Source organism: Photinus pyralis, unplaced genomic scaffold, assembly GCF_008802855.1.
Source record: "Photinus pyralis isolate 1611_PpyrPB1 unplaced genomic scaffold, Ppyr1.3 Ppyr1.4_LG10, whole genome shotgun sequence".
In the NCBI taxonomy this organism is placed as follows: Eukaryota; Metazoa; Arthropoda; class Insecta; order Coleoptera; family Lampyridae; genus Photinus; species Photinus pyralis.
This window is the reverse complement of record NW_022170250.1, coordinates 4,125,987-4,138,165: the sequence shown is the minus strand read 5'-3', so window position 1 is coordinate 4,138,165 and position 12,179 is coordinate 4,125,987. Positions and strand designations below refer to the sequence as shown.

The 12,179-nt window shown below is 38.0% G+C and overlaps 1 protein-coding gene across 3 annotated transcripts in view; it reads right to left on the bottom strand.

Moving 5' to 3' along the window:
* LOC116162536 (mitogen-activated protein kinase-binding protein 1) overlaps positions 1-12,179 on the bottom strand; it is a gene marked incomplete at its 5' end in the record, with an annotated part of 34,395 nt that overhangs the window by 5,152 nt on the left and 17,064 nt on the right. For 2 of the 3 annotated variants that reach the window (XM_031476170.1, XM_031476171.1), the window contains 6 exon segments: positions 3,109-3,270; positions 3,327-3,551; positions 4,028-4,909; positions 9,952-11,274; positions 11,392-11,488; positions 11,546-11,712. In XM_031476170.1, coding sequence (XP_031332030.1) covers positions 3,109-3,270; positions 3,327-3,551; positions 4,028-4,909; positions 9,952-11,274; positions 11,392-11,488; positions 11,546-11,712 — 2,856 coding nt within the window. 3 annotated transcript variants of the gene reach the window in all.

Below are 12,179 nucleotides of genomic sequence, written 5' to 3'. Positions count from 1 at the left end.
GTTACCTTCGGCAGGCGCACGATACACACGCATACCTGCGTTAGGTACGTACTAGATGCTTTTTTTTTAAATTATGGAACCGACCGCTAGGGTTTCAGTGTCTGTCGATCTATTGGCGTAACTAAAGAATTTCAAAACCTACTGTAGAGATCTGCAATTTTTTCCGTACTCCCCCTATCGGTGGTTTCATAAGCGTCAACATGTGCAGGGAAGAAATCAACTCCTAATGCGCTGGAGGGAGGAAACTAGGTTCTTTTTCCTGGAGGTCCCCCTATGTTAAACTCTCTCACAAAATATTTAGGAAGATCAGCGTCTGTATGATTATTTTCTATAATAATAATGTAAATATTCTATGATAGTGCTGCGACTATATCAGATTCGTCAAGTAGTGTAGATAAAACGAACACTTAAAAACAAACAAAAACGTACTACAAAAGAAAATCAGTATAATTGCGCACAACTCTTGTGCAGATAAAAGGCATTTTTTTAACTGAAATAGCTTTTGTTTTGACATCACCAATGGATATATTTCTTGCAGACGTCTCAATCGCCCTTTGTGAGTACCTTCTTTCGACAATCCATTTTGAGGTATAAGGGAATATAGCCGATCACGATGAGAGGTCGAGGAGAAGGGCTATGGTTGGTAAAAATTGATTCCTTTCGTTGAGACCTTTCATTAGAGTACCATAAAAGATAAAACTAGTTCTACTCCCACCCCCCTTCATCCACCCCGTTCTTTGATAAGAGGACAGAAAGAAGGGCAGTACTTGGTATAAAACGGTTCCTTTCGTTGAGACCTTTAATGTGAATACAATGAGACATAAAATTATCTGTTAACCCCCCCCCCCCTCAGGCCCCGTCGCTCACTGATCTCAAAAAAGAGTCGCACGGGAAAGTTATAGTTCGTACAAACCAATTTATTTAGATGAGACTTTTCATTAGAATACCATGAAGGGTAGAACATGGCACCACTAAAGGCATGCGTACGCAAAATCTGAGACCAATTGGTTGTCGTATGTAAAAGTTATGCACGTTTTATTTTCAAAAACAGCATCTCAGGAAATAATTCATGGGGAGGGGGCCCTTTTAGGCAGCGAAATTTGATGACCGTCTGGCACACCTTCAGGGTATAGGCTACCTACTGCAAAAAAACCTACGTAGCCTATACCCTGAAGGTGTGCCAAACGGCCATCAAATTTCGCTGTCCAAAAGCCCCCCCCCCCCACGAATTATTTCATGGAATGCTGTTTTTGAAGGTAAAACGTGACAACCAATTGGTCTCAAATTTTGCATACGTTTGCCTTTAGTGGTGCTTAGTTAAACTTTAGGAAATGGGGCGGGGGGGGGGAACACATGTTCTACCCTTCATGATATTCTAATGAAAGGTCTCATCGAAATAAATTGGTTTGTACAAACTATAACTTTCCCGTGCGACTCTTTTTCGAGATCAGTGAGCGACGGGGCCTGAGGGGTTGGGAGGGGGGGGGTTTAAAAATTAAATTTATCTCTCATTGTATTCTACTTAAAGGGCTCAACGAAAGGAACCGTTTTCTACCAACTACTGCCTTTCTTTCTGTCCTCTTATCAAAGTACGGGGTGGAGGAAGAGGGGGGGGGGAGTGGAACTAGTTTTATCCTTCATGGTACTCTAATGAAAGGTCTCAACGAAAGGAAATAATTTCTACAAACCATAGCCCTCCTCCTCGACCTCTTATCGTGATCAGGTATATTCCCTTACACCTCAAGAACGGATTGTTAGAAGAGGGTACTCACAAAGGGCGATTGAGACGTCTGCAAGAAATATATCCATTGGTGATGTCAAAACGAAGCTATTTCGGTGAAAAAAAATGCGCTTTATCTGCACAAGAGTTGTGCACAATTTATACTTGTTTAATTTATTGAAAGAGAAAAGTCTCAGATTTGAGGGAAACTTATTATAACATTTTATCCCGTAATAGTTACTACAGTTCTGAGATGTTGTAAGTCGAATAGATTTTGAGCTCTAAATCTAGTAGAGTATTGATGTATGTTACATGAAAACTGGTAATCAGCAATGTTTTCTTTTATGAATAATATACATTTATAATAATATTCTTGGGAGTGTCATCAGACTTTCCTTCCTTGGGGCATAATAAATAATACACCGGAGGGTATTCCCCCAGGAAAAAGAAATCGATTTCTGATGTTCTGGGGGGTGTAACGATGGGGGGTATCCCCTGGTGGATTAGGTATTATGCCCTACAAAAAGGACAGTGTATTGACACTCCCAAGAAAAAAGTCCTAAACATTTTGGAGGAGAATTTCACACCTGTGAGTCTGGGGGCCCTAACACCCCCAAGTCAAAAAAGAGAGGTTTGATGACCCCGTCTCGAAAGTAACTAACATGATTCTCATAAGACACCATTAACAAAACAGAATCTGGAGAACATAATACGGTAGGAGGTGTTTGAAATCTTTGATCTGCATACACTCCTAAATTCCTGCCCTCCTAATTTTGTAAGAATAATATGGATCAAGTGGGTATAGCATAATCAGCCTTTAATATTGTCAATGCACCTTCTTGAATTCCTGTGCTCTTGTTACCTATTTTATCGAAAACTATCAAGAATCTCTTTTTACCACTTAATTTCAGTCAATAAACAAAAAATTGAAAATAAAAGAAGAATCAGACGCAAGACCAGTTTACAATTGCCTTTTTGTGTATCTGTAAAGGAAAATTGGAGACGGGACCGGATTTGAGGGTTACTAACTTTGTAAAGTAATTTAACTAATTTGTTTCAATCGATCGCATGTGCGCGGTTGCGGACCCTGAGTGCCTTTCTTTCTTTTCAGAATTATTATTACGACCCATGGTAAGAGTTATTTTATTGACCGGAGCTAAATGGACAGGTGTGAATGTGGGTGGTTTAAGTGACCGTTTGCATTTCACATAGAAGGGCACGGACAAAGGGAAACGGGAGGGTACGGATAAGGGGTGCTGTCAAAACTTCAAGCTTGAGAATGGTATATCGGAGGAGAATGCCAGGGCCAGGGGCATAACAATAGTCCTATACATTTTGTAACGGTACCCCCCCTCACCTCGCTCCCAAAATTTAAAATACCAACTCACTTTTCGCCTTTTCTTTATTAGAAGTATGCCGTCGAGGCGGGACGATCATACTTTGACTGCTATCAGTTAAATTTCTAGTGCGAGGCGGAGCGATCGGTTTGACGGGCATTTTTTCGTTCTCCTCCGAGGAACTATCCTCCTGTCCGACTGTGCTTAAATTCACTAAAATTGGGAAATGTAATCGTCGAGCAACAAACATCGCGTCAGTCAATACGTACTGACAGAATACGCCTGTCGTTTCCTTATGGCGAGATTTTTACTGGACGTTACTTTGTTTTGGGAGCTAATCGTAGGCCGCATGAGTCTACTTTGAGGTTTTTTATCGGAGTTCTCGTTATCGGAGTCGGATTGGTTTAGAACGCCGGTCGAGCTACTTCTTATAATTTGGGTGTTTTTGGCGTAACGCGAGTTACTCCTTCCCGGGACGGGTTTGGCGGCTTTGACTGAAACCAGTAGAAGTTTTAAAATGCGAATTACATTTTTACGTCACAATTAGCACATGCTGACTGGACAAACAGAAGCGCCTAATGTAAAATCGAATGAAGTCTCGACGATGCTTCACCTTACCTTGCTCGATCTTATTTTTATGCGTAACGGGACCGTGCATGCTTAGATCGCTCAAACTGCATGCTCTACGAAGACTGTTATCGTGACTCTCCGTGTCAGTATGCGCTGAAACCATGCACAAGAAAAAACGAAACTTATTACGACGAAACAAACGCACAATACAATTAGGACTAAGCTACCACTAGACCGAGAAAGAAAGCACATAGAAGGTGTTAGACAAAGAACCTGTTGACCCGTTTATACACAGATAGGTGCGACACAAAGCGGGGAGAAAGCAACTGATTAAGGGGGTTGCTTCTGCAGCTTCACATAGCCTTTATACATTGCTCATGCTGACATCTATATTAATCACCTTGAACTACTGAAGCGGATCCTAAGTCTTCGCAACAAACTTTTGTAACGTTAGTATTTTTACAACTGTCTACATTTGCAACGTTTAATCTTCTCTCGACGAAGTTAGGCAAGCTCAAATTTCGCTTCCTAAACGTAGGAAAGTCGTTGTAATAACTGTGCGAGTTAGTTAACCTCTCGTACATCTGCGAGAGCGTTCTCACTTTCCCGCAGTACATGTTTTGCTTAAAAATGTCCACCAAGCAGTTGATTTTATTGACGGTTCGCTGTATTTCGTTCAATATTTTAATGTTCTCTAACGCGGACTGTATTCCGGCACGATTAAAGGGATGCCTATCCTTCCAGCTACTGCAGTTCGAATCCCACACGTTCTTCAGGTTGTAATCGAGGCTGTCGTACAATTTCTCATCGGTCGGGACTCGATTTATGTTAACCTCGAGCGAGTCATAGTCGATTTTCGCGTTAAGATCGAACTTATCCAAACTGTCGTACAGTTCGTTCAAAATCTTCTTCTCCTCCTTGCAGGTGTTCCCGTACTCGCACTCGCGATCCAAGTTCTTCTCCTTGTAATTAAATTCGAGCGTGTTTTCAATGGAATCGGCCTGGTTTTCGATGTCGGACGAGATGTTTTTCGAATTTTGGAAGTTGTTCATTTTTTTGAGATAGTCCTCTTTGCGAATGTACTCGTAGGTGGTTTTGTTTTTGCGCGATTTCGAACTATTTCGACGCACGCCCTTCGGAGGCTTGTGCGCGACTCGGTCGGTTTCGAAAAGATTCTTGGTAAATAAATGCCTGTCGAGGCTCGATGTCTCTTGTATTTGGTTATGATTGGACGTGGAGTTCTTTTCGGTTAGTATGAAAATGCTGTTTTCGTTGCTCTTTCCTACAGTTAATTAGAATAAACAAATTTTCTGTTTTTTCTATTTCTAACAATGCCAGTTTGCAACTTCAACATAATAATTCATTTGACTACTCGTCTCAAATTGACTCCAAAAATAAAACAAATTAATAATCACATTAGACAAGTTGGCGCCCAAACGATGGTTTTATTCCAAGTGGTTAAGTATCAATTTCATTTAAATCCCTCCATAAATAAGAAAGTTGGCACTGCGCATGCGCAAAACGAAATTTTGAAACTGGCGTTAAATTTTGTTTTATTCCAAGTGGCTATGTATCAAATTTCATTTAAATTCCTCCATAAATAAGAAAGTTGGCACTGCGCATGTGCAAAATGAAATTTTGAAACTGGCGTTAAATTTTGTTTTATTCCAAGTGGCTATGTATCAAATTTCATTTAAATACCTTCATAAATAAGAAAGGTTGCAATTCGGTCTGTAAATGGTCGAGATGCGCAAAGAGCACTGTTAATGCTGATCGATTAGGCTCGATTTTTGAAATTATATATGTATGTTAATATGTTATAATGTTATATATGCTAAAGCTATGCGCATATTGAATTTCATGCAATTCAGTTCATGACTAACGGAGATGTTAAAAGGGCCTACTTTATTTTTTGGTCTACCTTGCCAATTCACGAACTCCGATCTGCAAATTTGATTAAGAATCCACCTGCAAAATTTCATCGTAATTGGTCCATTCGCGTATGAGTTATCGTGCTAACGGACGGACGGACAAACACCGCAAAATTATAAACCCGCTAGTAGCTCTTTAATAATGGTCACAGGCTATATCTATGGAACCGTTAATTGCACAGCTGTGGGAAAAACAATTTGTTAACAAAAGGGGCCAAGAGTAATCGCTGGAAAATAAAGTTTCTAGCTTCGTCGCTAGAGGGCGTATGTTTCATGGTTAAGCTATGACCTTTTTTCTAAAATATACTCAACAAACATGCATAAAAAATACATGCACAGCAATTTTGCATCATTTTGATGCAGCACATATTGCTGTAGCTCATAAAATATGAGGGGCGTGGGAAGGGGAAACATCTCTTTAAGGAATTGAATGTAACTTTGGATTAGGTTAACAGATTTTCACATAATAGGTCTTGTTGGAAACATCTCTCTTCTTAGAATTACATGAATAAAGTCTTTTTAGTAAATGTGATAAGTGGCAGAGGGCGCGATGTGACATTAACATAAACTTTGCAGTTTTTTTTTTAAATTTCAAATGGAACGATACAATTACTATATGAGATTATCAAATAAGATGAAAAAGTGAGAATATCAGCGAAAACCGGTTTTTGAAATCTGTTTTCTAAGCAGAGATATGGCGAAAATACTAACATTTACAAATTTTAATTCCGTGTTAGTCACATGGCGCCCTCTACCACTCATCACATTTACTAAAAAAATTCTATTCATGTAAAATCTGATTGCACGAAGAGAGCTCTTTCCAACAAGATCTACTATGTGAAAATCTGTTAACCTAATCCGAAGTTACGTTCAATTCCTTAAAGAGATGTCCCCCCCCCCCCCCCCCCCAATATTTTATGAGCTACAGCAATATGTGCTGCATCAAAATGATGCAAAATCGATACAAGATTGCTATGCATGTTTGTTGGGTATATTTTAGAAAAAAGGACATTTTTCTACTTAACCTAAAGTCACTAAATATAGAAAGTACCGCAATTCATTGGGCTCGTGTGTTATAGAGAGAACGCATGATTTTTGCCCAAAAATGGCGGAAGTTACCAGATTCTAGTAACTTTAATGTTAGGGATTGTTCCACCTGTTTGGAGATATCTGTATATATTTTTATCAATGAATAAAGAATACCAGGGTGTCGATTCTCGAAGATGTGCTTTGTTCACATCGACTGACCTATAGTGCTCTAACCTATAAATTCACATATTTTCTGTGAAATAAAACATGGAATAGTTCGAGGATTTTCTGGTTATTAATAGCAGTATCCATAATACAAAAACAAAACAAAATACAAAACTGACAAATGACAGTTCAATTCTTGTCTGTGATTGGTTAGCGCATAAAGTTTGTCCACGATTCGGGAATGCAGCTAGACTTGAACTTATCCCTATCGTATACGATCATGACGTCATGGCAGCCGGTCACATCACATGCACATCACGGAGCATATCGACTAACTTCGGGAATCGATGCCCAGGAAGGAGCATTACTCAGGTTGTATACAAGAGAGAGTGGGACGGAAGTCGGCCATTTGGAAAAGCCACTTATGACTCATTTTTGTTGTGGTTTTTTCAGTGACATAAAATAATGGTTAGTTGTTGTGCTTGTGGTTGCTCCAAAACGGAAAAAAATTAAAGTTTGGGAATTACATTTCATGTGTAAGTACCAATATTATTTTTATATAGTACATGTAAATTTACAATTTTTTATCGGAATGTAGTTTGAGGTTAGCTAAACAAAAGTCATAGGCAGAGTAGACACATGGGGGGTTTAAATTGTTTTCGTGTAAAATTCTTTATAATTGTATCCTTGTACAACTCTAAGGTAGGTACGCCACTGGAACAGGAAACTACTGTCCGCCATTTGCAAAAGCCATCGCAGTCTCACGTACAGTACTATGAAGTTAGGCTATAAAAATTACAGCTATTCAGATTTTATTTGTCAATTTTTTCAAGTTGGCAGCAAATTTGACCAAAAATGGCGGATGATTGCGGTACTTTATATATCTAGTGACTTTAACTTAACCACGAATCGTACGCCCTCTAGCGGCGAAGTTAGAAATTTGAAAATAATTTCCAGCGATTTCTCTTGGCCCCTTTTGTTAACAAAATTTCTTTCATGAAGCTGTGCAATTAACGGTTCCATAGATATGACCTATGACCATTATTAGTGAGACACCCTGTACATTAAATTCTCTTTTCTAAAATCAGTAAAAAAAATTTTTTGGAATTTTTTTGTATTTTGTGACTCATTTGAACCATTTTTTAGCGTTTACATTTTTTGAATTTTTTATCACTTGAATCTTTTCCGAGTATTATTCCTGGTATGCTATATTTTTGAAGAGAGAAATTAATGTTACATTTTTAGATTAAAATATACAGGGTGTTCCGTTTAACAAAATGAGGTTAGGTCACATTATAAAAAAGCTTTTTTAAAAACATTTTTCTGTATTCCTTTCAAATAGTAAAATTTAGGGTCATACTATATATTAAATTCATCACACAATTTTTAAGTTTACATCAATAAAATTTAAAAAAAATTAGTTACTCGATCCTTACTTTAGCTACGCGAGTTTCAATTTTTTTCCAAAAATTAAACATTCTGCCAAATTTTTGAACACCTTGTTTTTAATTCTCAGAATATTACAAATGGAGAAACCTTCTTTAGAGGAATCTCGGTTTTTTTAAATTGATGCCATGATTAAACATCTATTTCTTTGCGCGTGCATAATTTTTGGGATACATTTGTTTGTTGTGATTTTGCAGATCGCGAGTTTTAAATTTTTCGAAAATATGATAGTTCTTTGTAACCATAAAACAAAATGTTCAAAAAATTGTTCCTCAATATTTGTATTTTAAAGCTGAAAAAGTACTTTTTGTGTAACTGATTCCGATAGTATTTCAAAAAGCTCCCTTAAAGATTTCCCACTTGTCACATTTTTGAAAAAATCACGATTAATTTTTTGAAAATAACAAACTTGCCCACTCTGCCACATTTCTGAATACATCATGATTTTTAAATTTTTTGAAAGCACAATAGTTCCCATCAACCAAAAAAATAAAAAAATAGTTTCCCAACCTTTATCTGCGATCGGATTTTTAAAACTGAATTTCCACTCACTTTACGGAATGTATTCAAAAATGTCAAAAAGATTTTTAAAAAATTCAAAATTTGTTTGACATTTTTTGTAATTGTTGCAATCATTTGAAACCTTTCTTTAAATTTTGCTAAATGTTAATATTTTTGTATCTTTATTGAATATTTTAGAATTCACTTGAATCTTTTTTGCATACTATCCCTGGTATGTCATATTTTTAAAGAGCGAATTTAATGTTATCTTTAAAATATACAGGGTGTCCCTTTAAAAAAATGAGGTTAAGTCCGAGACCTTTATTAGCTATCCCTATAATCTTTTTGAAAACGGCAGATTATTAACGAGCTCCTAGCGAGATTATAATTTTGCGGTGTCTGTCCGTGCGTCCATTAGCACGATACCTCATAAACGAATGGACCAATTAGGATGAAATTTTGCAGGTGGATTTTTTATCAAATTTGTAGATCGGAGTTCGTGAATTGGCAATGTAGACCAAAAAATAAAGTAAGCCCTTTTGACATCTCCGTTAGTTATGAACCGAATTGCATGAAATTCAATATGCCCACAGCTTTAGCCTAATCGATTAGCATTCATAGTGCCCTTTGGCTTTGCGCATCTCGACCATTTATAAGTCGAATTGCAAACTTTTTTATTTATGATGGTATTTAAATGAAATTTGATACATAGCCACTTGGAATAAAAGAAAATTTAACACTAGTTTCCAAATTTGGTTTTGCGCATGCGCAGTGCCAACTTTTTTATTATGGAAGCAATTAAATGAAATTTCATACATATACACATTAAATAGAAACAAAACTAACATCAGGTTTAAAATTTGGTTTTGCACATGCTATAGCCATACCCAGGAGCTCGTTTGCTGTTTGTTTAATTTATTCATTATAAAGACTTTGGTAATAAACATTTTTCTCTCTTTTTTAACTAAGAAAACGTTCTGCAAATGACAATTTTTTGATTTTTGAAAAATGTACACCTTTAAATCTACTGAAATATAAATGAATACGAGAGGTGCGTTAGATGGCTAAAAACAGACTACTATCAAAAACTCAAATGGAGCACTTGCCGAGTCAGTTTTAATGAGTTGTATAAACGTTTTAAAGAAAAGTAATGTTTATGGTAATTAATAATTGAATTCAACCCCTATTTATGTCAAAAACTTGAAACTGGCGAAGTTATCAGAAATAGAACAAACGGAAAGTATCAACTTACCGATCAACTTTAATCCGCTCTCATAAATATCGGCACTGGACTCCGGTTTATTATTCAAAACGTTACAAAATTTACTTTTATATTGCTTATTTTTGGTTTCCAAACTAGGAATATACATCACGTTACGATTATTAAACTTCTCCTTGCTGGTCTCCTTCTTCGGGTCACCAGCGCATCTCAGGTTTTTCTCACTGGTCTTTTTTTGACTCGCGCATTTCTCCTCCGTATCTACAAAGAACGCAATCCCTTTCCTTTTGTTATCTCTCGCTCGGTGTTGGACGGTGTACGTGTCGGCTATGCACGTTTCAAATTTGAGTAATTTCCGCTGAAAGTCCGAGTTCGAGGGGTTGCGTTTGGCGACAATTTCCTGAGGAGTTTGGAAGCTGAAGTCGGTTTGGGTTTGGGAGGTTTTCATGCGCGCGCTGTAATTTTTGGGCAAACTCCCGCCGTAATCGCCCGCCTCTAATTGGACACTGGCGCAGCTCGGTCTTTTATATGCCGAAAATAGCGCCTCTAAAGGTGCGGACTTACAGTCGGACTCGCACGATAGGACGCTTTCTAAGCTGTTACAGTAGCTCTCAGTCTTTTGCTCACCGTAGTCATCTGACAGTATGCTATCTTGGGAGTTTTTGTTGCTGGGATTCAAGTAGAAGCTTTCACTTTTTGGTATTTCGTATTGATATGCGTCCATTTGGTATCTATAAATTTCGTTATTCGACAGACACCTTCGGGGCAGTTTGTACTTCTTCGCCTTCTTTATTTGGGTAGAATTGAAACTGCAGTCCTCCAAAGAGTCTGAGCTAAAACCACCCTCCTCCAACAACTCTTTTTGTATATCGCCAATTTTGGCCGAGTAATACTGCTCCATTTGCTCATTCTTTTTCGAAAAATCTTCGGAAAACTTCTCAATATCGCTACATACCTGCTTGAAACCGTCTACAGTAGACGTGTTCTGATCAAAATCAACAAAGTAACTGAAAGACCGTCTCGGACCATTCGCCTTCGGGACGAAATCGGAAAAGCTACGCTCTTCGTTCACCGGAGAGACCGGCAGGCTCTTGTGCAACTTATATTTATTGAGCATTTTGTCTAAGTGAAGTTTTCGCGGGCGCGGATTTCTCTCGAGATCGCTCAGTTTAACATTACCTGCAGGAGCTTTCTCTTCAATATCGTTACTGGAAGCAACTCTGTTAAAAGCGGGGCTGAAGAAAGATGGGTTTGTATTTTTCATAAAGTCTTTCATGTAGCACCCACAGAGCTGAAGATTTGAAGGTAGGGAGAAGCTCGAGGGCAGTTGAAGAGATTCTTGAAGCATGTCACATTCTTGAAATGTATTAGTACGTTAGTAAAGGGAAATGAGTAATGTTAAATGGTCGGGGGTTACAGAGAGAACATAACAGAAGCTACTGCTAAATTCGCATTTTAAATCGATCGGCTTACCTGGTTTGCGCGAGGCGGAATTCCATTTGTCCTTTTCGGGGATGTGCGACAGGTCGTGAATCGACTGGCTGCACCTCAACGGACTACTGTAACCCACCTAAGAAAAATGAGAGGTATATTTTATGGTCAGACACCGGTAAATTGCTGTACGTACACTTTGCAACTTTTTTCTGGTCGCCGCTATTCGCTTTGCTAACTCCTCGCGTTTCCTCGACGCGTCCGAGTCTCGCTTCGTCTGTTTAGCCGCGCTGATAACAGCTTGATTGCGACAGACACTGTTTGCTCGGGTCAGATATTGAGAGGAAATTGATGATTTATTTCCTACAGGAGAAATATGACATTGAATTGTACATCAATAACTTTTGGATTGAATTTAAAAAACAAGTAAAAAGTTTTTCGCCCTAAGGCGAGTAACTTCAGCGCATTTTCCATGAATTGATCAGGACTTCCCAAAAGGTCATAGCTACGTGCGCTATGTTTTTCTTTACTAGAAGCATCTATGGTTAAAATTTCAAAGAAATATCTTGACTGCGCATGCGCACATCTAATTTTTCAGTTATGTTTGCCTTTAACAGAAGCATCTGTGATAAAAATTTCAGAAAGATATCTCGATAATAACAGTTGATATTGCGCATCCTGCGCAAGCGCGCATTAATCTAATGTTTACAATATGCGAGACGCAACTTTGATTAAAATTTGAAAGAAATATATCCATAAATAAGAAAATTGCCATTGTGCAGTCCGCGCATGCGCAAATATGATTTTTACTATACGCGATATGTTTGCCT